The 24829-nt window shown below is 46.9% G+C and overlaps 1 protein-coding gene and 1 pseudogene across 2 annotated transcripts; both read right to left on the reverse strand.

The window, feature by feature from the left end:
• Positions 1 to 1292: 1292 nt before the first annotated feature.
• Positions 1293 to 20016, reverse strand: LOC309620988 (uncharacterized protein; the record flags this gene model as incomplete). Its single annotated transcript, XM_082377807.1, has 3 exons — positions 1293 to 11956; positions 17321 to 17941; positions 19688 to 20016. The coding sequence occupies 3 exons, from the start codon at positions 20014 to 20016 to the stop codon at positions 10792 to 10794; spliced, it is 2115 nt and encodes a 704-aa protein (XP_082233933.1). The 3' UTR covers positions 1293 to 10791.
• LOC309620308 (melanoma-associated antigen B4 pseudogene) lies at positions 19410 to 23980 on the reverse strand (annotated as a pseudogene). The gene has a single exon. The product of its transcript is annotated as a melanoma-associated antigen B4 pseudogene (transcript).
• Positions 23981 to 24829: the final 849 nt, after the last annotated feature.

Consider the following 24829-nt stretch of genomic DNA (forward strand, 5'->3'; position numbering starts at 1 on the left):
AGATGGAGATCTTGGGAGAGCTCTTGCCTATTGGTATTACATGGGGTCAGGAGGTCTCTGGTGGTCCAATGTCCTGAACTCAGCTCTCCCACATCAGAGGCTCGGGCCTGACACCAGCCCGGAGCACTAAGACCCTCTCAGCCACACGGCTCAGAAGAAGAGGTAGAAAAAAAGAAAGAAAATAAATAAATAAATTTTAAAAAATAAAAATATAAAATAAAGTAAAATCATTAAAGATAAAAAATCATTAAAATAAAAAAAAATTTTTTAAGTAATAAAAATAAAAGAGAGCAACCAAACCAATAAACAAACCCAGCAATGATATCAAGTACTAAAATCTATACTATGGTAAACATAAAAATCAGAAACAAGTCAGTCGCAGACAGCAAACCCCAAGTCTACAGTTGCTCCCAAAGTCCACTGCCTCAATTTTGGTATGATTCATTGTCTATTCAGGTATTCCACAGATGCAGGGTACATCAAGTTGACTGTGGGGATTTAATCCACTGCTCCTGAGGCTGCACGGAGAAATTTCCCTTTCTCTTCTTTTTTTGCACAGCTTCTGTGGTTCTGCTTTGGTTTTGGCCCTGCCTCTGTGTGTAGGTCTCCTAAGGGCATCTATTCCCCACCCAGAGAGGAGGGGGTTAAAGTAGCAGCTGATTAGGGGGTGCTGGCTCACTCAGGCCACAGAGAAGGGAGGGGTATCGTAGTTATAATTAGAATGTGGGACAAGCCTGTGGCGGCAGAGGCCGACATAATGCTGCAACAGCCTGGGGCGTGCCATGTGTTCTCCCGGAGTTGTCCCTGGATCACGGGACCTGGCAGTGGCGGGCTGCACAGGCTCCCAGGAGGGGCGGTGTGGATAGTGACCTGTGCTCGCACACAGGCTTCTTGGTGGTGGCAGCAGCGGCCTTAGCATTTCATGCCTGCCTCTGGTGTCCTCACTGATAGCTGCACCTCGTGCCCGTCTCTGGAGCTCATTTAGGCAGTGTTCTGAATCCCCACTCCTCGTGCACCCCAAAACAATGGTCTCTTGCCTCTTCAGCAGCTCCAGACTTTTCCCGGACTCCCTCCCGGCTAGCTGTGGCGCACTAGCCCCCTTCAGGCTGTGTTCACGCAGCCAACCCCAGTCCTCTCCCTGGGATCTGACCTCCGAAGCCGGAGCCTCGGCTCCCAGACCCCGCCCGCCCCAGCGGGTGAGCAGACAAGCCTCTCGGGCTGGTGAGTGCTGCTCGGCGCCGAGCCTCTGTGTGGGAATCCCTCCGCTTTGCCCTCCGCACCCCTGTGGCTGCGCTCTCCTCCGTGGCTCTGAAGCTTCCCCCCTCCGCCACCTGCCGTCTCCGCCCGCGAAGGGGCTTCCTGGTGTGTGGAAACCTTTCCTCCTTCACGGCTCCCTCCCCCTGGTGCAGGTCCCGTCCTATTCTTTTGTCTCTGTTCTTTCTTTTTTCTTTTGCCCTACCCAGGTACGTGGGGAGTTTCTTGCCTTTTGGGATGTCTGAGGTCTTCTGCCAGCGTTCAGTAGGTGTTCTGTAGGAGTTGTTCCACATGTACATGTATTTCTGATGTATTTGTGGGGAGGAAGGTGATCTCCACGTCTTACTCCTCCACCATCTTGAAGCACCCCCCGACCTCTAAATTTTAAAGGGTCTAACAGATATCCTTATTCTTTAGTGAGGGAGAATCTGTTTTCAAGTTCTTGGTTTGAAGAAATGTACACATAAAGTATACACATAAAATGGTATATTATTCACGTTTAAAAAGGAAGGAATTCCTGCCATTTGTGACAACATGGATAGATCTGGAGGACATTATGCTAAGTTAAATAAGCCAGACATAGAAGGACAAATACTACGCGATACTACTTATAAGAGGAATCTAAAATAGTCAAACTCATAGAAGCAGAGAAAAGAATGATGTTTGCCAGGGCCTGGAGGGAGAAGGAAACTGGGAGGTATTAGAGGGCACAAAGTTTTGTTTATGTAAGATGAATAAGACCTAGAGATCTACTGTACAGCGTAGTTAATAATGCTATATTGTATACTTATAAGTTTGTTAAGAGGGTAAATCTTATATTAAGCATTTTATCACAAAATAATAATTATTATATAATAAAAAGGCAGTAGGAAACTTTTGGAGGTCATGGATAGCTTTATGGCATAAATCATGGTGATGGTTTCATTGATATATTCTTACCTCTACATTCATCAAGTTGTATACATTAAAAGTGCACAGTTTTTTGTATGTCAATCATACCACAATAAAGTGCCTTAAAAAATTCCAGTTCTTGGTTTGAAAATTGGGTTGGAGAAATGAAATATTGAATCAGAGACGAACATAAGCTCATTTATTCTGTCATTGATCACGTGACTTGAATATGTTTTGTTACTGGTCTTAATACAGGATTTATTTTTGGGACTTCCCTGGCGGTCCAGTGGTTAAGACTGTGTTTGCACTGTAGGGGACGTGGGTTCGACCCCTGGTCCGGGAACTACGATCTCGCATGCCACACGGAGTGGCCAAAAATATATATATATATACTGGATTTATTTTATTTTTGTTTATTTGAGGTTAGAACTTTTCAAAGATTTTTATCTTGTATATTTTAATATGTGATTTATGTAAAAGACTATTCACTTAGATACCCAGAAGGTGGGGAGAATTAATTTCTATTCATCATATGTACAATAAGTAGTTTGGGTTACTTTTCGAAATATAGTATCATATATTTGTTCATTTGTTTGATAATAAATCAGCACATGGTATTCAACTGCCTCTTTAGAGGGCATGGAAAAGGGAGAATTTTAGCTATTCCTGGGAAAGGCTGTATGAATAAAGATGTCAGTATTTTTTAGCACATGGGAACATTTAAAGGTGAATATCTGCTTTAAAGAGGCACACATCAATTTTGCTATACATATTAAATTCCTATAGTATTCTTGTTTATAATATAGTTAAACATATGCATCATATTGTCCATTTGAGGATAGAGCAAGATTAATCTCTAACTTTTAATAATATCCAAGTCATGAAGATAAATCTAAAAGCATAAATTTTCTACATTTCCATGTTATATGAAAAAAATTCTTATTTATAAAAAAGGGATTAAATGTCAGATGAGAGTTTAGGTCTGTAATTTTATTCTTGAAGGAATCACTGTGGAATGCTAAGAATATGGTTTGAAAGAGCTTAGTAACTGTGTTTCCATGGACCTCCATTTTCAAAGGCTATTTTTCACAGAGTTGAGCTATTGATACTGTTTTACCATCTGATACTTTTTTGACATTCATGTAGCAATATTTCAAATGGGAAATTATATCTTGAGAGGATAGATAGCTAAAAAAAAGAGTATGCAATCTTCTTCTCTTCTTTTCACAATAATCACAACTTGGCCTTTGATCTGACTTGAGACTATCCTTCTCTACAACACAGTGAGAGGCGGCTTATTTGCTGGAATTAAGTGGGGCAAGATGCCATGTGATAATAATAACTGCTTCTATCTCTCCTAATGTGAAGTTTTAAGATACCAACTATTTGGTAAAGACAGATGTGTAATACATTTTCTGGATTTTTATCTCCTTTTTTTTCCTGCCAGTTAACATATTATTTTTTCTTTAAAAGCTCTAAAAGTTTCATGTCAGTGAACAGGAACAGAATATTTTACAGAAAAATTTCAAAGAGTTTTTTTTGTAAAGATGCACCCCTACTGATGAAGTGTTTGTGCTGGGAATGATAAGAGTAGTTTCCCTATTGTTCACACAGCAGGCTGTCATCTTTTTCTTCTTAATAGGGAAAGGTCTTATCCTCAGCAATGCTGCATGAGTTTTTCAGTTACTTGGCAACAATAATAAAAAAAGACACAAGCAGTAAAGGACCCATCATCAACATCATGACAAATAGTAATTCCTCAGCTGGTTTTAATGGCCATATGGAGACATTAAATTTCTTGCCTTCAAGAATTAAGCCCAGTGCATAAGATCAGGTTGAGCTCTGGTATGTGCAGCAATGTAAAACATTTTAGCCATTGTATGTGTATTAGTATGTGGAAAAAAGTGAATAAATATGAGGCATTCACCTGAATAAACAAAGTACCCCTGGAATGCACAAGACAAACAGATTTTTCTAATTTAAATATCTGGATGCATATTTTTGGCACATCCTTATGATCACAGCCAGCTGATACGGATATTATGAGGTCACCTACTGTGTGTATGATGATGTCTGTTGGTAAAGCATTAATCAATAGAAATAAATATTTGGTTAAGAAATGCTGCCATTAATAAATGAATATTTAAAACCAATCAGGATGTGGGAGAAACCCAACATGAGATACAAACACTAGCAAATGAAACTACCAGTAATAAAAATCAATAACATAACTATACTGAAGGTAAGGGGGAAAGAACTAACCCAAATAACCTTAGAAAACAATGACTTGACTGGGTGCTTAAAAGGATAAAAACGAAAAGAACTGTGCACGAATGTTATGTAGTCAGTAAATGTGTTTCTCATAGAGGCATTGATAAGACATTCTGAAACTAATTTATGTGAATACTAGAATTGAACAAATAAGTAAATAGGTTGTTAACAATAAAACTAAGATTTCTTACAATTGGAGAAAGAAATTACAATTAAATAAACTGGGGAGATTAAAATGATTCCTATGGTGTTAAACTGGAATCTGAGGTATTAGTATAAACTCATTACAGACACACACACAGATATAAAAATAGATATGTGTGTATACATGGGTTAATACACAAATATTTCCCAGTCCTGGCTGCTGAGAGGGCCTAGAAACAATGACATTCCAGTAGTAATCAGCATACCTAGAGACAAGATCTTGGTTTCTTAAGCATCATTCTTCTATAAAAGGAACCAAGGATCCTTGGAAAGGTGGTTCTTTCAGGGCTGAGATGGAAAAAATCAAAATGAGCTTGGAACATCTTGTAGAACCAGAAAAAAAAAGAATATTCTCAAAAGATACGGGGAAGAGAGCATTGTTGAAAGAAGACAACATTAGGAGAAGGACCTCTTAATGGCCAAAGCTTTGAGCAACAAAATAAATAATGCTAATATTGGATTATAACCCAAAGAATAAAAAAAATTCCTGAGTCCATAACAATATAAATAATTAAATATATAGATGGAAGAGACACGACAGCTCCTCCTCGTAGTGGAATTGCAATTAATAAGTATTTAAAGAAGGGAAATGGAAGCCACTATTAGGCGTATATCACAGTGGTGATTACTGCATACTTAATCTACTGATGGGTGCTACAATCAGTGCATCTGAAGAGAGAACATATTTGCACTGTCTCAAATTATCTTCCTCCAAGATATTTGTTGACCACAGGAGAAATCATAGTAACTTTACAGTGGAAATGCCCAGCAGAGATCATCTTGACCAGGTGATCAAGGTCAATATCGCCAGTAATAAGATGCACTGAAATCAGGAACCCTGTGATACTGGTGCACTGTTGAAAGAAATGGCACCATTTCTGTGGTTCTCCTTTTTTTTATTTTCCAATAAATTATTTTATTTATTTATTTTTGGCTGTGTTGGGTCTTCGTTGCTGCACACGGGCTTCTCCCTAGTTGCAGGGAGCGGGGGCTACTCTTTGTTGCGGTGCATGGACTTCTCATTGTGGTGGCTTCTCTTGTTGCGGACCACGGGCTCTAGGCGCGCAGGTTTCAGTAGTTGCAGCACGTGGGTCTCAGTAGTTGTGGCTCACGGGCTCTAGAGCACAGGCCCAGTAGTGGCACGCGGGTTTAACTTCTCCGCGGCATGTGGGATCTTCCTGGACCAGGGCTCGAACCGGTGTCCCCTGCATTGGCAGGCGGATTCTTAACCACTGTGCCACCAAGGAAGACCCTCTGTGGTTCTTTCCAAGGAACTATGACCTCAGTCCAGTAATGAGAAGATACCAGATAGGCCTAAAGTGATGGACATTCAACAAAATAACTGATCGATACTCTTCAGGGCTGATGGTGTATTGAAAAAGCAGGAAAGACTGAGGAACTATTGTAGATTGTAGGAGTCCAGGGAGAAATAACAACTAAACGCAATGTGGGGGCACTGATAAGGATCTTTAGAAAGGATAATAGTGGAAAAAATTATGAAGTTTAAATGAGGTAGTTAGTTTGGTTAATGCTACTAAGACAACAATAATTTCCTTGTTCTGGTACTTGTATGATGGTTACCTAAGATGTTAACAATGGACAAGGCTGGATGAGGGATAAACTCTCTGTGCTATTTTTGCAACTTTTCTATAAGTCTAAAAGTAGTTTGAAATAAAACGTTTTTAAAAATTGCCATTATAAAATATTCAGGAGGACTTCCACGTTAGTTGCTGTAAACAACTTTCAAAATAGGCAGAATATATGAAGTGACTGGAAAACAGTCAGCACAAGATTATGATCCCAAAAAGTAGGAAAGCAGATGAGGTAGGCTCCCCAAATGACCCTGTATTTTTGCTTAGAGGCAATGTCTAGACTGCAGTGCAAGGAGGATAAGCCACAGCAGAGCACAGTGGACTCACTGAACTGAAGATACAGTAAGTAGAGTTTGGGAATAGTAAAGCTGCTGAAATTTGCAGGGCAAGTTGGTGGAGAGAAGAGAGCTGGGTGGAGTTAATGCTCCAGAAATCTGTAGAAGGTCCCCTTGGATCTTTCACTGAACATTAAGCTGCTCACGTAAAGGGCAGGACTCCATGGGGCTGGGCAAAGAGCAACTACCAGAGGAGTTAAAAAAAAATACTGGAGAGCAGTGAGCTGAACAACTATTGGAAGACAAACATGGCTGGGAGACTTTTAAATATTGAACAGCCAGAGGGGAGAATCCTCTTTGAACACCCAAAGTAATTTGGTAGAGTTTCAGACAAGTCTAAGCTGTAGGAATAGGATGAGTGTAGTCCAAAAATAATGGCTACCATACAGCATCCTAACTGCCTTCAAATCACAGATTGGATTTCTGGGGAAGGCTTAAGTTGGAATAAGAGGCCCTAAGTCTAAAATGTTTATAGCTGCTATAGACCAGTTAGATAACAGGTTGTGTCATGAAATTCTGGCCTCTCTGGACTTCATATTCCCTCTCATGGACTCGGGTCACTGCTCTCTCCCCGGTTCTTTCTAATGTTCCTCATTGGCTGGGGGTGTTCTGTCTGAACCCATTCACTGACACCTGGTCGTTCTGATCAAATCCTTCTTTCTCAAAGTAAAGAGAAAAATCGTATTGACATTTCAGAATTTTAAAGCATGCCCAGAGGAATTCTGATACTCAAAGCATCACTGAAGAAATCCCACTTTCTATGGATGAGGGATTAAGTTAATTTTCTGCTCAACCTACTTAGAAAACCTGGAAATTAAAATAACAGTGAGAGAATATGTTTTCACCTAAAAGTTTGACCAAAATGTAAAAGGTTGATAAAATAAAATGCCTGTGAGAGTGCAAATTACATACATTAATATGTGAGAATATGAATCAGTACAGCTTTATTTGAACAGAGTATCAGCAATATTCATAAAAATTTACAGTCATCACATTCTTTCCAATTCAATCCAGTTTGCACTTTGCTATGTATTTCCTATAAGAAAACATACATATTTGCCCAAGAATTCATGCTCAGTAATGTTGATACGAGTTCTATTAATCATAGCAACAAATGGGAAATAATTTGTGTCCATCAGAAGGAGAATGTTTAAATTAATTATGGCACATACACACTTTAGAATACTTGGGAGTAGTTAAAAGAGTGAGATGAATCTATATGTGCTCTCAGGGAAAGACCCTGCATTCGTTTTAGTGAGTGACAAGGGCAAGAGGCGGGACAATATGTACACTGTTATCCATGTATATTAAGAAACTCACAATGTATTTTTATAACACATCTATGTAAGAAAAAGTCTAGAATCAATTTTAAAATAACACAAAATTTTAATTGTGGTTGCTTCTGAGGAGAGGGATGAATTTTAGAGGAATGTGATAGGGAAGGGGAATTGTGACTTATCCATACTATTAGAATCTGGGGGCAATAAGAGCATTTGTACTATTACTTAAAACCAAAATTTTCCTCAGGGGCAAACAGAGAGACAAGAGGCAGTGGAAGAATGTTGACTTTTTGTTTTCTTATCAAGGATGGCACGTCTGCCACAGAACCATTCTCCACCTCCTAGAAGTACACCTGAGTTTTTAGGAATTCTGTCTACGTAGATGATCTTTTCTCATCTACTTCTTATGGAGGAGGCTTTGGTTTTGACCAAAAAGGTAAACTCAATCATTGGTATGTGGTCAGTGGCCAATCTCAAATAATTCAGCCCATTAAAATCCTACTGCAAATGCCAGGGTGGTTTCCAAAACCTCCTCTCTAACTTCAGGGTTATTACCCTAACAACCAGTAGATTCTATGCCAAATCAGAGTCTAGTCACCAGCAGGTTTGAAAACACTGAGAATGTGGTGGAGGCACCCAGTGGGGATGAGGAGGTGTCTAAACGTCACTGTCTGAAGTGAACAGTTACATGGAAAGGGCAGCTGCTGTCACAGGGGTCCACGGTGAGGAACGGGATCTGCAGGGAGTCGGGATGCTCCGAGTCAGGGGAGGGCAGGGGATGTGGGCTGTCTGCTCCTCTGGGAGCTGAGTGCAGCCTCCAGAGGAAGACGCAGAGAAGAGCTGGCCAGCAGGTCAGCTTCCAGTCTGGACACGAGGGCACACTGACTGGGGAAGACCCAGGGGAAGGGCGCTGTAACGCGAGAAAGTGCTGGGACTGGACACACGTGCCGGCACTGGGGCAGTCAGCTCTCAGGGAACCCTGGGGCGAGGGGCAGGAGGATCCTAGGTAAACGAAGCCCACAGACAATCCCCAAATTGTGTCTGATTCTCATTTTCACCTTCCTTCTTTAGTCCTGCTTTTAGTATTTTGGCTACAAGCTCCTCTTTCTTATTGCCTGAGAGACATCATGGAGCAGTGAGAAGAGAAATGAATTAAGAGACAGAAGGGCTGCCTCAGGCTGGGAGGAGTGGAACAGTATGGGCTCTGGAGGAATTTCGACCAGGGCTCTAGTTTTGCCCTGTCACTAGCTATGTGAACTCAGCACATTACCAAATTCTGTGAGCCTCGGATTCTTCCTCATTGAAGTGTGTTTGATAAGCTCTGTCTTCTAGGACTGTTGGAATGTGTATAATGTATGTAAAACACCTGGCACAGTGACTGGTGTGCATTGAAACTTTAAAGAGTGGCAATTTTTGCCATGATTTTTTGACCCAGATAATACCAACCCTCCTGCCGAGATTTTTTGTTTTGTTTTGCTGTTGTTTTAAACCAGGAGATATCTGAGAATATGCAGTGCTATAGGACACTGAACATCAACTCAGCCAAAAATTCTGCTTAACAAGAAAATATACCTTAGTAAGTCATGCCCCTTAGAGGGTGTATTATTTAATTTGGATGTTGGGGAATCCTCCCCATCTGGATGCAACTCAAGGCTAAATGTGTGTCAAGAACCAACTCCTTCTCTCCCTCCCAGCTGCCCTTGGATCCAAATCACCCCTATTTTCATTCATTTAACCCCTACCAAAATCAAGCCCTCCCATAGGGGTTGCCAAATTTTACTCACATTAACCCAGTTAAAATACCCTACTAATGGAGCAGGCTCTGTTTCTCCCAGTCCAGGTTAAAGAGAGGATATGGGCACAGTGGCTTCTTGGCATCCCACCTCAAGGAAGTATCACCCTTATTTATCAGAATCTCCTTGGTGATGATGTGGATAAAACACCTAGTTTGTGCACTGTGTTTTCTTGCACTGGGACAAGAGCACAGGGTACCTTCCACTCCCTCCCCAGGTGGAGATTTCTCTCTGGTTAATCCATGATCCCAAAATAACCGCTAAAAGCAGTTCTCCATCGGAGGCTTAGTTTCTCAACTCTGAGACACACCACGCAAGGGTCTGGCCCTTGCTCACCACCCTCACACACCCTCCTCTGACCCACCACCCATCTTAACTGAAAATTACCTCTCACTGAAGGACTTGAGGTTTTTCCAAGGCTCCAAGTTTTCTTGCCTCAGGACATTTATACTTGAGTGCTTTCATCTGGCCCTCCCCCTCCCCCTCATCCTTTTCTTTTTTGCTTGTCTTTTTTGTCTTAGAGGGCATCTCACCATCTTCCTTATATGTTAGCTGCTGCTAGACTCTAATTCAATGGGAAAAGGCTCAGTCTTCTTTTTCTTACCACCCCGCATACTACCATGGAGCCTTCCAAAGAGCAGATGCTCAATTAATGTTTGAGGGGGAAAAAAGTGAATAATTTATTATGATTTTATTTCTCCTACATTATTGAATAAACGAAGCAAGTTCAGGTGTATAACTTTTATTTTACAGAACAGCAAAATACAAGGAATAAGGGAAACCAAGAATTGACCATCTTTTACTTTTTTCTCTATTTTTTGATCCCAACTATTTTACTGCTAATTTCTTTCACATTTCTAAGGAAATGCCTATTACAATGCTATCTTTTCTTGTTCCAGGTCACTAAAAAAGATGGAAGGTTACCCTATTTGTTTAATAAAATGGCAAAACTATTACTCTTAAACTTCATAAACAGCATTAAGTATGTAACCAGTATCATTCATACACTTAGATTCTGAAGCTAATTAAACTTTTTTAAAGAAGAAGCAACATTTGAAAACCTTCAACAACAAAACATAAATCTGTAAGTTATTCTAATATGCTATTCACTGTGATCCCTCCAACACCACCTCAGTCCCTACACTACTGCAGGAAGGTGCTTCAGGTTTCACTACAGGTGGGAGAAGCTGCCCCGGAAGTCGGCCCCAGAATGCACACTGGCCACAGCACCAGTGAGAAGCATAGCTGCAAATCTGGCTCGGGCTCTCTCTTCCTCATCTCTCAAAGCCTCTTCATACAAGAGTGGGAAGGCACTGGGGACCGTATCATGAATCTTGGCCAAGAATTCAAGGACTTTCATCTTGCTGGTTTCAGCCAGGGCTCTCGGGCCCCCCAGGAACTCATAGCGCGGAGGATCACTGTTGGGCACCTGGCGGTACTCCAGGTACCTTTCCTGCACCAAATCTTTGGTGATGAGCTTCTTGGGCTCCCCATGGATGAAGTGCTTCTTTCCAGCATATATCCCCATCACATTGAGTACTTCCCAGATATCCTCCTCAGTGGCGCAGTTGCCCTTCATGAAGATCACACAGAGGACTGTCATAAGGAGGCCGGTCTTGGGCATGATCTCCTCACCCGTCATCCTGTCATCACTGGTGTGCTGAAATTTGCTGACAAGGGCATAGCAGTGCCTGGTGGGATCGACTTCCTTCACATCAATGCCAAAAGCCAGCACCATCAGCTCAGAGGCTCTCCTGAGGATCTCGTGGAAGTGCTCCTTGTACTTTCCGATGACATGCTTCAGCATACCCTCCTTTGTAATGGGCTCTCTCATGTTATACTTGCACAGCAGGAATTGCACCAACAGAATTGCCTTCTGGTCTGCAGTGGTTCTGCAGGAAAAATCAGTGCTGAGTGATGCCTGAGAGGTGCTTGGTTTTTCTTCATCTTGGCTCTTGGCACCTTCATCAGATCTTGTGCATGAAACACCTGCAGAAGTAGTGGTAGTGGATGGGGCTTTCCGAGACCCCTGGGATCTTCTATCTGACCCAGAAGCAGGGGAGCTCTGGAGATTACCACCAAGAGGAGGGGTGGGGGAGGAGAGAGACTCTTCTTCCTCTGCTGCAGGGGCCTGAGCATCTTGGAGACGCTGAGCCTCACTCCGGGCCTGGTGGCGTTTCTCACGGGCAGGGCGCTTACTCTTTTGCCCCCGAGGCATGATGACACAGGTCAGGGCCAGCAGGTGGGAGTGTGGGCAGGAAGGCAGGCAATGAGGGCAGCTGGGGGAGGGACAAGGAGATGCTGTGAGCACCTTCAGCGGGGAGATTTCTCCCTGGCTTTAACCAAGGCCACCTCTGCAGGTTTCTGTGAGGTCACTGCACTAGGACCCAAAGGGCTCCTTTTCTGATCAGCCTGTCCCCTGAGACCCCTGCAGAGAAGTCAGTGTGCCTTGGGCTGGCAGGTCTAGGCTCTGTGTGGTCCCCTCTATAATCCTCTCAGTTCACATTTAGGATCATTCTGTCAACTGTTGGCAGGGCCCGGCCATCCTCCCCTTTACCGCTCTGAAGCTAAACTCCTTCCACCAATGGCCTTCCCTCCCTAAACCCCACCCCCCACCCCAGGAGGAAATGAGGGAGAGCCTTAGCGGGCCACCCCTGCTGGGGCCTTCCAGAGCTGACAACAGGAGCAGGGTTTGATGGGACCCCCCTTTGTTAGGGTTTTCAGTCGTCGCTCATGTCGCCACCCCCACCAGGCCAAGCCGCCCCCCAACCCCGGCCCCCGCCGGAGATTGACAGCCCTGCCCGGGGCCTCCCAGGGTGGACCACAGGGACAGAAAGTGTGTGTGCCGGGTTGAGCGTGCCTTCAGTCTGCGCTCAGTCTCCTCTCCTTGACGCCAAATAAAGCCTGGGATGTTTTCCTCTGTTGATCTGAGACCACCAGCCTCAGATCAACGTCTTCATTCCCTGAGACCCCGAGACAGAACTGACAGTGCGTTGGACCTAACTGTTATGCCGCTAGCCTTTTAGCACGCGGCGAATTGGAGCGGGGGTTCTATGATGTCTCCTTTGCTCTAAGGAGGCATGTTCCTGCAATTCTAAGCATCCCCCTTTCACTCTCAGCATCTCCTCTCCCCTCCAGAGACCTGAGACCCTGGAGGTGGAAGTCAGTCAGTACCTCATGGTGACAGCTCTGCCCTGGGTTTCCCAGGAGTGAAAGCGGTGGCGGGGCTCTGTGCGGGTCCCTCTATTCTGGGGTGGGTTGTCGCGTCATTCCTCAAGGTGGAGGCATGGAGTAGGGTGTCCTCCTCTTGGCTGCTTCTTTAAAGGCTTCCTGGGAAATACTAACTCTCTGAAAGCTCTGAGCTGTTTCCCTGCAAACCTTGCAGAAAATGGATGAGTCCCAGGCTACATACCAGACGGGAAAGTTGCAGTGTAAGGCGGGGTCCCAGGACACGTGGTGGGCTGTAAAAGAAAAGGCACATTGGCCCATAGCGTTTGTTCGCCAGCCATACTTAGACTTTGGGGAACCTTCTACTCTAAAAGATCTACTTTCTGAGGAGAAGAGGCTAAGCTACAGGATTTTGTGAGACCTAGCTCTTTTATATTATCTAACATTGCTCAGTCCAGTGTGGTCACTTTTATTTTTTGACCCTCATTCATACTAAGAAATATATTTATATCTCTAACAAGTGTGTGTGTATATGCATTTTTTCATGAACGAATACCTACCCTTGTTAAGTGTGATTCATTCTTTCCATTCCTTACGTTTGATCATAATATTAATTTTTTTAAAATGTCAGTCCTGATCCTCTAAAGAGGTTTCAGGTGGTTATTGCACAGCCTCTGGACTCATTCTGTTTCAAACAACACCAAACTTTGGTGCCATCCTGGCCCGTGGGCTCTGAAATGCTGCCTCAGGTTCCTTCAGTGAAGCAGTGGAGAGTCATGGTCCCAGAGCACAGTGGAAGAATCCAGGGCTCAAGTTTAAAGGCTTTTCTCTAATCAATCCTGTCACCTGCCTCTCTTGCAGGCTACAGACCTGTCTCGAATTCAGGGCATCCCCCTACCTGCCCACACTCAGGTTCTAGTTCAGTGGAGACTTACTGTCCCTCAGGGATTATTTAGTTTTGTGTTTTTGCTTTTGTTAATGTTTTCTCTTTATTCCTTCTGTAATTTTTCCATGGTTGATTTTGGGTACAGGAAACAGTAGCCCATGTTTGATTGTCATCAGCTGCTATGGATAAGGTACTAAATCTGTAAATGAATTAAGGAAAATCGATATTCTTACAATATCTGTGCCTCACGAATACACATAACATACTATTCTGGTTGAGACTTCTTTTTCCTAAGTCAGTCAGGAAATTCTTCTTATTGCCTCCATGTAGATTATATACATTTTTGTATGGTTTCTTTCTAGGTATGTTTTTTATATTATTGCTTTAGTCTCTGGTGTATTTTCTTTTTTTTTTTTTTTCCTTTTTTTTGATTTTTTTTAACATCTTTATTGGAGTAGAATTGCTTCACAATGGTGTGTTAGTTTCTGCTTTATAACAAAGTGAATCAGTTATACATATATCCCCATATCTCTTCCCTCTTGCATCTCCCTCCCTCCCACCCTCCCTATCCCACCCCTCTAGGTGGTCACAAAGCACCGAGCTGATCTCCCTGTGCTAAGCGACTGCTTCCCGCTAGCTCTCTGTTTTACATTTGGTAGTGTATCTATGTCCATGCCACTCTCTCACTTTGTCCCAGCTTACCCTTCCCCCTCCCCGTATCCTCAGGTCCATTCTCTAGTAGGTCTGCATCTTTATTCCCATCTTGCCCCTAGGTTCTTCATGACCATATTTCTTTTTTCTTAGATTCCATATGTATGTGTTAGCATACGGTATTTGTTTTTCTCTTTCTGACTTACTTCGCTCTGTATGACAGACTCTAGGTCCATCCACCTCACTACAAATAACTCAATATGTAGGCTTTTTAAACTAGCTCCTTTTGCTAATCAGTATACATTTAAGTTTCTCTATATCTGTTTGTGGTTTGAAATGTCATTTCTCTTCATGGCTGAATAGCATTCCATCATGTGGACTACCACAGTTTGTTTACCCATTCATCTGCTGAAGGTCATCTTGGTTGATTTCAGTTTTTGGCAACTATGAATTTGTGTACTCTTAACATTGGTTTGAAGGCTTTCGGATGGACGTAAGTTTTCAACTCCTTTGAGTAAATACCTAGGCGTTTAATTGCTAGATCATATGATAAGATTATGTTTAGCTTAAAAGAAACTTCCAGCCAGTTTCCAGACAGTGTGTCTCTATCACTTTGCATTCCCTTTAGCACTGAATGAGAGTTCCTATTGGTCCCCATCCTTGCCAGCATTTGGTATTGTCAGGTGTTTGTTTTTGTTTTAGCCATATTAATAGGTATCTCATTGTTGTTTAAATCCCAAACTCCCTGAAGACCTGTGATGTTGATCGTCTTTTCGTATGCTATTTGCCATCTGTGTATATTTTTGGTGAGGCGTCTGTTCAGCTCTTTTCACCACTGTTAAATTGACGTTTTTGTTTTCTTACTGTTGAGTTTTTTAAGAGTTCATTGTATATTTTTGATTCATGTTTATTATCAGATATGTGTCTTACAATTATTTTTTCCCAGTCTGCGGCTTGTCTTTTCATTCTCTTAATAGTACCTTTTACAGAGTAGAAGTTTTTAATTTTAATGAAGTTCAGCTTATCATTTTTCTCTTTCATGGATTGTGCTTTTGGTGTTGCGTCTAAAATCTGGTTGCCAAACCCAAGATTTTCTCCTATATTTCCTTCTGTTTTTGTTTTGTTTTGTTTTGTTTTCCCACTCCGCATGGCAGGCAGGATCTTAGTTCCCTGACCAAGGATCAAACCCATGCCCCCTGCCGTGGAAGTGCAGTCTTAACCACTGGACCATGAGGGAAGGCCCGGGCTTTTTTTAAATTTTGAGTTTTCCATTTAGGTCTGTGATCCATTTTGAGTTAATTATTTTGCAACATGTAAAGTCTGTATCAACATTCTTTTTTGTTGTATGCGCATGTCTAGTTGTCCCAGCACTGTGAGTTAAAAGACTCCTTTCTCTATTGAATTGCCTTTGCTCCTTTGTTAAAGATCAGTTGACTGTATGAGGGGTCTATTTCTAGGTTTTCTATTCTGTGCCTTGGTCTATTTGTCTCTTCTTTTGCTAATAGTATGTGGTCTTGATTATTGTAGCTTTAAAGTCCGTTTTGAAATCCAGTAATATCAGTTCTCTGACTTTGATCTTCTTCGGTATTGATTTGAGTTGGTTATTATGGATCTTTTCATTTTTTATATAAACTTTAGAGTGGTTGTTGCTATCTACAAAATAACTTGCTGGAGTTTTGAGCAGAATTGTATTGAGTGTATAAATCAAGTTGGGAGTAACTGACATCTCAACAATCTTGCATCCTCCTATCCATGAACATGGAGTGTTTCTCTATTTATTTAGATCTTCTTTAATTTTTTTCAGTGACGTTTGTATTTCTCATATAAATCTTATACGTATATTTTTAAGAATTATTTATAATCAATCTTTTTTTGGTGCTAATGTAAATGGCATTAGGTTTTTCAATTGCAAATTCCATTTGTTTATTGGACAACAATTGACTGTTGAGTATTAACCTTGGCTTATTAATACCAGGAGTTTTCTTGTTGTTGATTATTTGAGATTTCCTACATAGACAGTTAGGTCATCTGTGAGAAAAAAACAGCATTTACACTTGACTGCTCTCATCTGGAACCTCCTGTCTTTCTCACCCCTTGTTTTAACTTGTCATTTATTTAGGTCTTAGAGTGTGTCTCACCATCTTCTTGATATGGCGGCAGCTCCTAGGCTCTAAAGTTCTGTGCACAGTGGCTCAGTCTTCTTTTTCTTACCATCCCCAGTTCTGCCATGGAGCCTTCCGAAGAGTAGATGCTCAATTAATGGTTGGGAATAAGAGTGGCAACGATAAGGAGGTCTACTTTATTATTGTTTAATTTCTCTCACAATCTTGAATAATCTAAGAAAACATCTTTCAATTTTACAAAAAGAAGCACTAAAAGAATAAACCAAACCAAAAATGTACCACCATTTACTCTTTTTCTTTTCTTTTTTTACTGGACCCACATTATTTAACTGCCGAGTCTATTCACAGTTCCATGGAAATCCCTCTTCCATTGCTGTGTTTTCTTGTTCGAGGTCATAAAAAAAATGGAAGGTTTCTAAATTTGTTTTATAAAATATCAAAACTTTAACTTGTACCTGATGAAAGTAATGAATGTGTGATCCATACTGTCACCAGCAGAATGGCGATTTCCTTGGTTCTTGCCCTCCCAAAGAGGAAGAATTCAATCGAGAGGCGTAGAGCAGTTTTAAGTAGCAAGAGTTCAGTTAAGCAGAGCAAAAGTACACTCCCGAGAAAGCAGGAGCGCGGGCTGTCTGGAAACCAGAAGCAGCCCCGCAGTGGGGTAGGGCCGTGTTTTGTAGAGTGGTGGTCCCTCCCTGTGTCCTGTGTTATTTGACTGACAAATCGATTGACAGCTTTAGGTTATGTAACTTTCCTGCTAGTAGGCAGGCACTTACCCATAAGCACCCAAGCAGAACCCATGGGGTGGGGCGGGGAAGCAAACGCCGCAATGCTCAGTTATTACAAATGAGGCATAATGAACCCTGGGTTACCTTGAGTCACCTTTTAGGTCTTGGTGCGCCTGCGTCAACCTGTGCTGGCGGTTTTGTCTTGCTTGGTCCTGGTATGGCTGGAAACCTAGCAGTGGTCCTTGACCACGAGAGGGAGGATCTCTGGGCATGCTCCAACCACCGGTGTCCAGGTAGGGGAGGGAAAGACGAACCGTCCAGGATGGGGCAGGCCCGCTCATCTGTGACTCGCTATCCTCATCTTGGCTCTGGGCACCCTCTTCAGATCCTGGGCATGAAACCCCTGCATCACGAGAGCTAGTGGCTGGGGCTCCCTGAGGCTCCCGGCGAGCGCCAGCAGCACGGGAGCTCGGGGGAGTACCCCGAGAAACAGAAGCGGGGGAGGAGGGCGACTCTTCTATCTCTGCTGCTGCCGCCGCCGCTGCCGCCGCCTCAGTGGCCTGGGCACCCTCGAGACTCTGAGTCTCCCCCCGGGCCTGGTGGCGTCTCTCGCGGGCACGGCGCTTCCGCTTCTGGCCCCGAGGCACGATGACACAGGTCAGGGCCAGCAGGCGGGAGTGTGGGCAGGAAGGCAGGCAATGAGGGCCCCTGGGGGAGGGACAAGGAGATGCTGTGAGCACCTTCAGCGGGGAGATTCCTCCCTGGCTTTAACCAAGGCCGCCTCTGCAGGGTCCTTGAGGGCACTGCTCGAGGACCCACAGGGCTCCCGTTCTCCTGCTCCGCCTGTCCCCTGAGACCCCTGTGGAGGACGGTAGAGTAAGCCTTGGGCTACAGGCTGCCAGCCTACCTGAGTGTCCCTGGGGTGACAGAAGGGGCTGCCAGTGGGACCTTCCGCGTTCTAGGGCGGGGAGTCTGCTCAGTTCATCTTCAGGATCTTTAGGTGGACGGCAGCCAGGGCCTGGGCTTCCTCCTCTCTGTTGCTCTGCAGTTGACACCTCAGTGGTCCCGGGGACCCATGAGGAGGAAGTGAGGGGTGCCCCAGCTCACCGCCCTGACAGGGGGAACACAGTGCTGACAGCTCTGTGGAGTCCTTTCTATCCTGGGATCACTGGGTCCTCAGTCCCTATTCAGTGCTCTCAGTTGGCTTCACGTAGGGCCTGGGACCCACCCTTCTGCCCTCTAATGGCTTTACCTTCAGGCTAAGGATCTCACCTCCCTCAGACCTGACGTAAAGGAGCCTTGGCCCGACTGCCCTGTCCTGAGCCTTCAAGTGCTGAAAGCAGGGGCAAGGCTAGACTCTTTGTCGTCCCCACAGCTCAGGGGGGGGGGGCATGTTCCCCTTAGTCGTCACTCAGCGTTCTCAGTTTGACTCCTGGGAAGGCCTGTGGCTCCTCTCTCTTTACCTGAGGACATGTGCTCGTAGAAAGGCCCACAGCTCTCTGAGACCCAACAGAAGGAAGTGAGGGTAGCCTGATTTCCCACATCTACCTGTGGTCTCTGAAGGCAGAAAGCTGTGGCAGGCAAATCCAGGCCTTATTATGGTTGGCCGCACCAGTCCTCACTCAGCCTCCTCCGTTTGACTCCTGGGAAGACCTATAATTTCTCGCTCTCTTCACCTATTAACTGTCCTCACTTCTCTGTCACCCTGGGAGGAGTTAAGGGTTGCCTCTGCTCGGCCTGACATCTATCCAGGCGTCTCCCAGGACTGACGGCAGGGGAGAGATGATGTGCTGCCCCCATTGTTATGGTTTTCCTGCTCCACTCCAGCCTTAGGTCCTCACCCCAACTCCTAGCACAACCTGGAAATTTCCCCTATGCTGAGTCAGCCAGCCTCAGAGCAAAGTCCTCACCACCCTGAGTCCCCAGAAGTAGAAGTCACAGTAGGCCACATGCAGCCACAGCTCTCTCTGAGGGGCTTCTGAGGACTAACAGCAGAGGGCAAGATTCTCCGGGCTCCACTCTTCTGGGGTTTGTGACCTCAATAGTCCTCACTGTGCCAGGATCTGGGACTCTTCCCTCTACTGACCTGAGCCCTCCAGAGCTGGAAGCAAGTGGGTGACACATCGAACTACCCCTGCCTGGGGCTTCCCAGGGCCGAAAGGGTGGTGGGGCTCTGTGTTCCTCTCTCTTTTCGGTTGGGCGTTCCCCTTGGTCCTCACTCAAGAGTCCTTACACTGACTCTTCCCGTGACCTAGAGAGGCCTGTCCTCTCATACTACAGCCTTTAATTCCCTGAGACCACCTAGGAGGATGTGAGGGTTGCCTCACGTGGGCATGACTGCCTGTGGTCACTCATGGCCGACAGTAAGGGAGGGATTCTGTGGCGTCCCCACTTTTATGATTTGGGTGGTTCCCTCAGTCCTCATGGTCCTCTGCTTGACTCTTGGCAGGACCTGGAACTCCTCCCTGTGCGAACGTGAGGCTGGCCCCTGAGACCAAGTGCCTCATCTACCGGAGATGCTCTAAAAGGAAACGTGTGGGGCGCATCATGCCAACATTCCTGGATTTGCCGAGGGGAGGTATCCAGTGGCAGGGCTCTGTTCTAGGTGGAGTCCCTTTATCCTCATTTAGAGTCACTAGATTTCCAGTCTCTACTGAGTGAGGCTGTTCCCAATAGACCAAGGCCCTCGCCTCCCTGAGACCACTCCCAGTGGAAAGAGGGGGCACGTCAGCCAGAAAGCTTTGTCCTGGGCCGCCTGGGGCTGACATCAGGGGTGGGACTCTGCATTCTCCTCTGTTCTGGAGTGAGTGGTCCCCTTGCTCCTCATTCAGGGTCCTCATCGTGATGCCTGACCAGACCCAGGACTCCGCCCTCCACTCCCCTGAAGCTGTGCTCCTCAGAACAAAGGCGTTACCTTCTTGGAAATTCGGAATTGGAAGTCAGGATGAACCAGATCTGTCCAAAGCTGTTGGGGTCTTCTGAGGAGCAGGATTTTACAAGGCCCCACTCTTCTGGAGTCAGTGGCCCCTCAGTCCTAACTCAGGTTTCTTACCTTGACTTCAGGTAGCATATGGGACTCCAGCCTCCCTGCTGACTGTCTGCCTGCCAGCCTCAGGCCAAGGCTTTCACCTTCCTGAGACACCAGAAGGGGGGGTAAGAGACCTGTTCCCTGGCTACCCCTGCCGGGGGCCTCTGTGTGGTCCCCTTTGTTATGGGGAGTCCACTCATCAGCACCCAGTGTCCTCACCCTGAATCAAATTAAGGCCTGTTAGGATCCCCTACTTGGGCAGGATTGGAGATGCTGCCACAAGACCAAGGAACTCGCCTCCCTGAGAACCTCTCCACCCTTGCCCCGGAGGAAAAGAAGGGGTACCTTCAGACACACAGCTCTGCCCATGGCCACACAAGGGAGAAAGCAGGGTACACTTTGTGGGGCCCCCTTCTCTTCTAAGGTCCTCACCTTGAATAACTATCAGAGGCTGGGACTCCTCCCTCCACTGACCTGAGGACACAGCTCTTAAACCAAGGCTTTTATGTCCCTGAGAAACTTGAAGAGTAAGTAAATGAGGAGATGCTGATCTTTTCAGGTTATCTGGCATTGCATATGTAGAAGACCCCATTGTCACCGAATATTTTTTTTTTATTCATACCATCCACTTATTCAGCGTTACTCTTACTGTGTTCCAAAACAGTGCTTTGGGAACAGGGCCCCTTTTATCCCATGAGATACCTTTTGGAGTGGTGAGAAGAAAAATGAATTAAAAGACGTAAGGTCTGGCTTAGGCTGGGAGGAGTGGAAGAGTGTAGGCTCTAGACTATTCCCGACCAGGGGACTAGACCCAGCAAGGTCACTTAATCAGTCTTGTGAACTTGAGAAATTTGCAAGTTATTCACCTATAAAGGGAGTCTGCCAAATCCTATCCTGCATGAATGTTGGAATGTTATGTACTACATATAAAGCAGTGGCATACTCATTAAGAAATATTGGGTTTTTGATGAATGGCAGTTACGATGTGATTATTATGAACCCCCAAAATACCACCCTCCCATCGGAGTTTATTTTTAATCCAGTAGGTAGCAGAGAATATGCAGTGCACTAGGACAAAAGAAACAAATACTCACAAATGAGAAAGTTTAAAAGAAATAAGGCAAACCACGAATTAAATACCTTTTACTCTATGTTTTCTCCATTTTTTGTTTCCAAATATTTTCTGTGGTCGTCTTTCACGTTTCCATGAAAATCTCTATTGCAGTGCCATGTTTTCTACTTGTGGATCATACAGAGAATATAGATGGTTCGTGAATTTCTTTTACATATACCAAAACTGTAACTTTAGAACTCTTTAAAACAGCAATAAATATGCAAGCAATGTCATGCACGAATTCATATTCTTAAGAAAACACACTATCTATTACAAGATAAAAACATTTGAAAAAACCTAAATAAGTCAATAAATAAGGTATAGAGGTTACTAGTTTAAAACAGGAAGATAAATAAGATCTATACTTTGTTCCCTCCACCCCTACTACTCTGCACTACTTAGGAGCTTGACTGCTCCCTTCCAAAACAAAGTGAACAAACTGCCCGCGGCCTCCCTCCCTAGATGTGGGAGGAGCTGCGGGGCCTTGGCCCTGGAAGTGCACTGCCCTCAGCCACAGCTGCAGCCCTGGCCGCGGCTCTCACTCCTGCTCTCTCTTCCTCATCTTGCAGAGCCTCCTCATAGAGATCTGGGAAGGCACTGGGGACGGTACCAGCGATCTTGGCCACAAACTCCAGCACTTTCATCTTGCTGGTTTCAGCCAGGGCTCTCGGGCCCCACAGGAACTCATAGCGCGGAGGATCGCTGTTGGGCACCTGGCGGTACGTCAGGTACTTCTGCTGCACGAAATCTTCGCTGATGAGCCTCCTGGGCTCCCCAAAGATCGAGTGCCTCCTCCCAGCATACAACCCCAACGCATTGAGGAATTCCCAGATCTCCTCCTCGGTGGCACGGTTGCCCTTCTTGAAGATCATGCCCAGGAGGCTCATCAGGAGACCGGACGTGGGCAGCCCCGACTCATCACTCAGACTTCCCGCGCTGGGGAGGGCCAGCTTGCGGATGAGGGCGTAGGAGTGACGGCTGGGGTCGACTTCCTTCAGCTCGAGGCCAAAGACCAGCTCCATGCACTCAGAGGCTCTCCTGAGGATCTCAGGGAAGTGCTTCGTGTACTTCTTGCCGACAGCCTTCAGCATTTCTGCCTGCGGGATGGGCTCGTTCAGCTTGTACTTCTCCAGCAGGACCTGCACCAACATGCTGGCCTTCATGGACAGAGGATCTATGCAAGTGCTGTGAGTGGAAGGTGCTGCCTGGGAGGTACTTGCACTTTCCTCATCTTGGCTCGCCCGGGCACCCTCTTCATATCCTGGGCAGGAAACCCCTGCATCACGAGAGCTAGTGGCTGGGGCTCCCTGAGGCTCCCGGCGAGCGCCAGCAGCACGGGAGCTCGGGGGAGTACCCCGAGAAACAGAAGCGGGGGAGGAGGGCGACTCTTCTATCTCTGCTGCCGCCGCCGCTGCCGCCGCCTCAGTGGCCTGGGCACCCTCGAGACTCTGAGTCTCCCCCCGGGCCTGGTGGCGTCTCTCGCGGGCACGGCGCTTCCGCTTCTGGCCCCGAGGCATGATGACACAGGTCAGGGCCAGCAGGCGGGAGTGTGGGCAGGAAGGCAGGCAATGAGGGCACCTGGGGGAGGGACAAGGAGATGCTGTGAGCACCTTCAGCGGGGAGATTCCTCCCTGGCTTTAACCAAGGCCGCCTCTGCAGGGTCCTTGAGGGCACTGCTCGAGGACCCACAGGGCTCCCGTTCTCCTGCTCCGCCTGTCCCCTGAGACCCCTGTGGAGGACGGTAGAGTGAGCCTTGGGGCACAGCCAGCCAGCCCTGCCTGGGCGGTACGGGGGTGACAGTGGGGGCTGGCAGGGGAGGTAGGTCCTCGCGGTTCCCATTCAGAGTCAGGATGACAGTTGCTGGCAAGACTCCCCCACCACCCCCACCCCCACCCCATCCCGTCTGCTGCTCTGAAGTTGACACCACCACCTTCCATGACACCCAGGAGGAGGAAAGGAGGGAGCGTTCAGCCCACCACCGAAGGGTCCTGGGACCCTCCCTTCTGCTGCCTGGTGATGGCCCCTTCAGAACAAAGCTCTAACCTCCCTTGGACCTGGCAGAGGAAATTACGGGCAGTCTCAGCCTGACAGTCCTTTCTTGGGAGTTTACGGGTTGGCAGGAGGGGACAGGCCATATTCTCTCTCGTCCCTTCTCTTCGGGGTGGGTGGCTCCCTTAGTCCTCACTCGGGGTCCTCCCTGGACGGCCGGTGCAGCCTGGAGCTCCCCTCTTGCCCCGAGGGCCGTGTGCTCGCACCAGTGCCGGCACCTCCTTGAGTCTCATTAGGAGGCAGTGAGGGTGAGCACGCGGCCGCATGTGGCCGAGTTTTACCAAGCCTGCAGCGTGCGGCAGACAGGTCGAGGCCCTGTGGTTGGCGGCCCCACTGGTCCTCACTCAAGGGCTTGGGCTGACTCTTGGGAGTGCTCAGGGACGCGCCTTCTGCTGGCCCGCACCTCCCCTCTCAGACAGCAGCCCTCCCTTCTCCGTGTGTGGCCAGAAGGAAGCGGCTGACAACAGGGGAGGGGTTCTGAGGTGCCCTTGCGACGGGGAGGACGGTCCTCACCCTGACTCCTCCCGTGCCCTGGAAATCCTCCCTCTGCTGACCTGCGGCCAGCCCCTCAGAACAAGGCCCCCTCCTCCCTGAGTCTCCCGCGTCCGTCCGTCCGTCCGCCCGCGTTCGCACTGGGGGAGCCCCTCCGTCTTTAGACCTGCCCGGAGGCTCCCAGGCTGACGTCAGGGGCGGGGTCCGCGTGGCCGCCATTCTGGGGTGTGGAGCCCCTCGGTCCCCACGAGGGTCCCGTCCTTCACTGCACAGGGCCTGGGGCGCTCCCTCTACTGAGCTGAGCCAGGGTCCACCAGCCTCAGAGCGAGGCCTTCCTTGCCCGAGACCCCGCGGGGGAAGCGGATGGACTTGGGGCCTAACGGCCAGGCCCGAGCCTCTCGGGCCGAGAGCAGGGGCGGGGTGGGCGGGGCCTGCGTGGCCGCCTCTTTGCGGAGGGAAAGGGGATTGGGGGTGTCGGGGGCGTGTCCCCGCACTTCTAACTGGGGTCACCTCACACCTTGACACCTGACGAGACGTGGGACTCCTCCCGCGACTCACCCTCGCTGGACGGCAGCTCTCAAAAATGGCCTCGCCCCCGCAGCGTGGTTAGGAGGACGTCACTTCCGGTCATGCGCATCTGGGCTCCAGGAGGACAGCAGGGGCGGGGCGGGGCGGGGCCGGGCCGGGGCGGGGCGGACCCCGGCCCGGGCGGGGCGGGGCGGGGTGGGGCGGGGCGGGAGGTGTGGGGTGGTGCCGGCGGAGCTTCCCGCAGGACTGGCACGTGGGCCTTTCATTGACTCTCGGCAGGTCCTGGGACTTTTCCCTCTGCTGAGCTGAGTCAGCAGGCGTCACACCTTGGCTCTCATTTCTGTCGGCACCCCCAGCCGGAAGTATCTGGGGGCCTGAGCCTCACAGCCATGCCTGGGTCCCCCGAGACTGACAGTGAGGCCTCTTTGGGGCCCCCTGTTCT

Source organism: Balaenoptera borealis (genome assembly GCF_965194805.1).
Source record: "Balaenoptera borealis genome assembly, chromosome: X".
Lineage (NCBI taxonomy): Eukaryota > Metazoa > Chordata > Mammalia > Artiodactyla > Balaenopteridae > Balaenoptera > Balaenoptera borealis.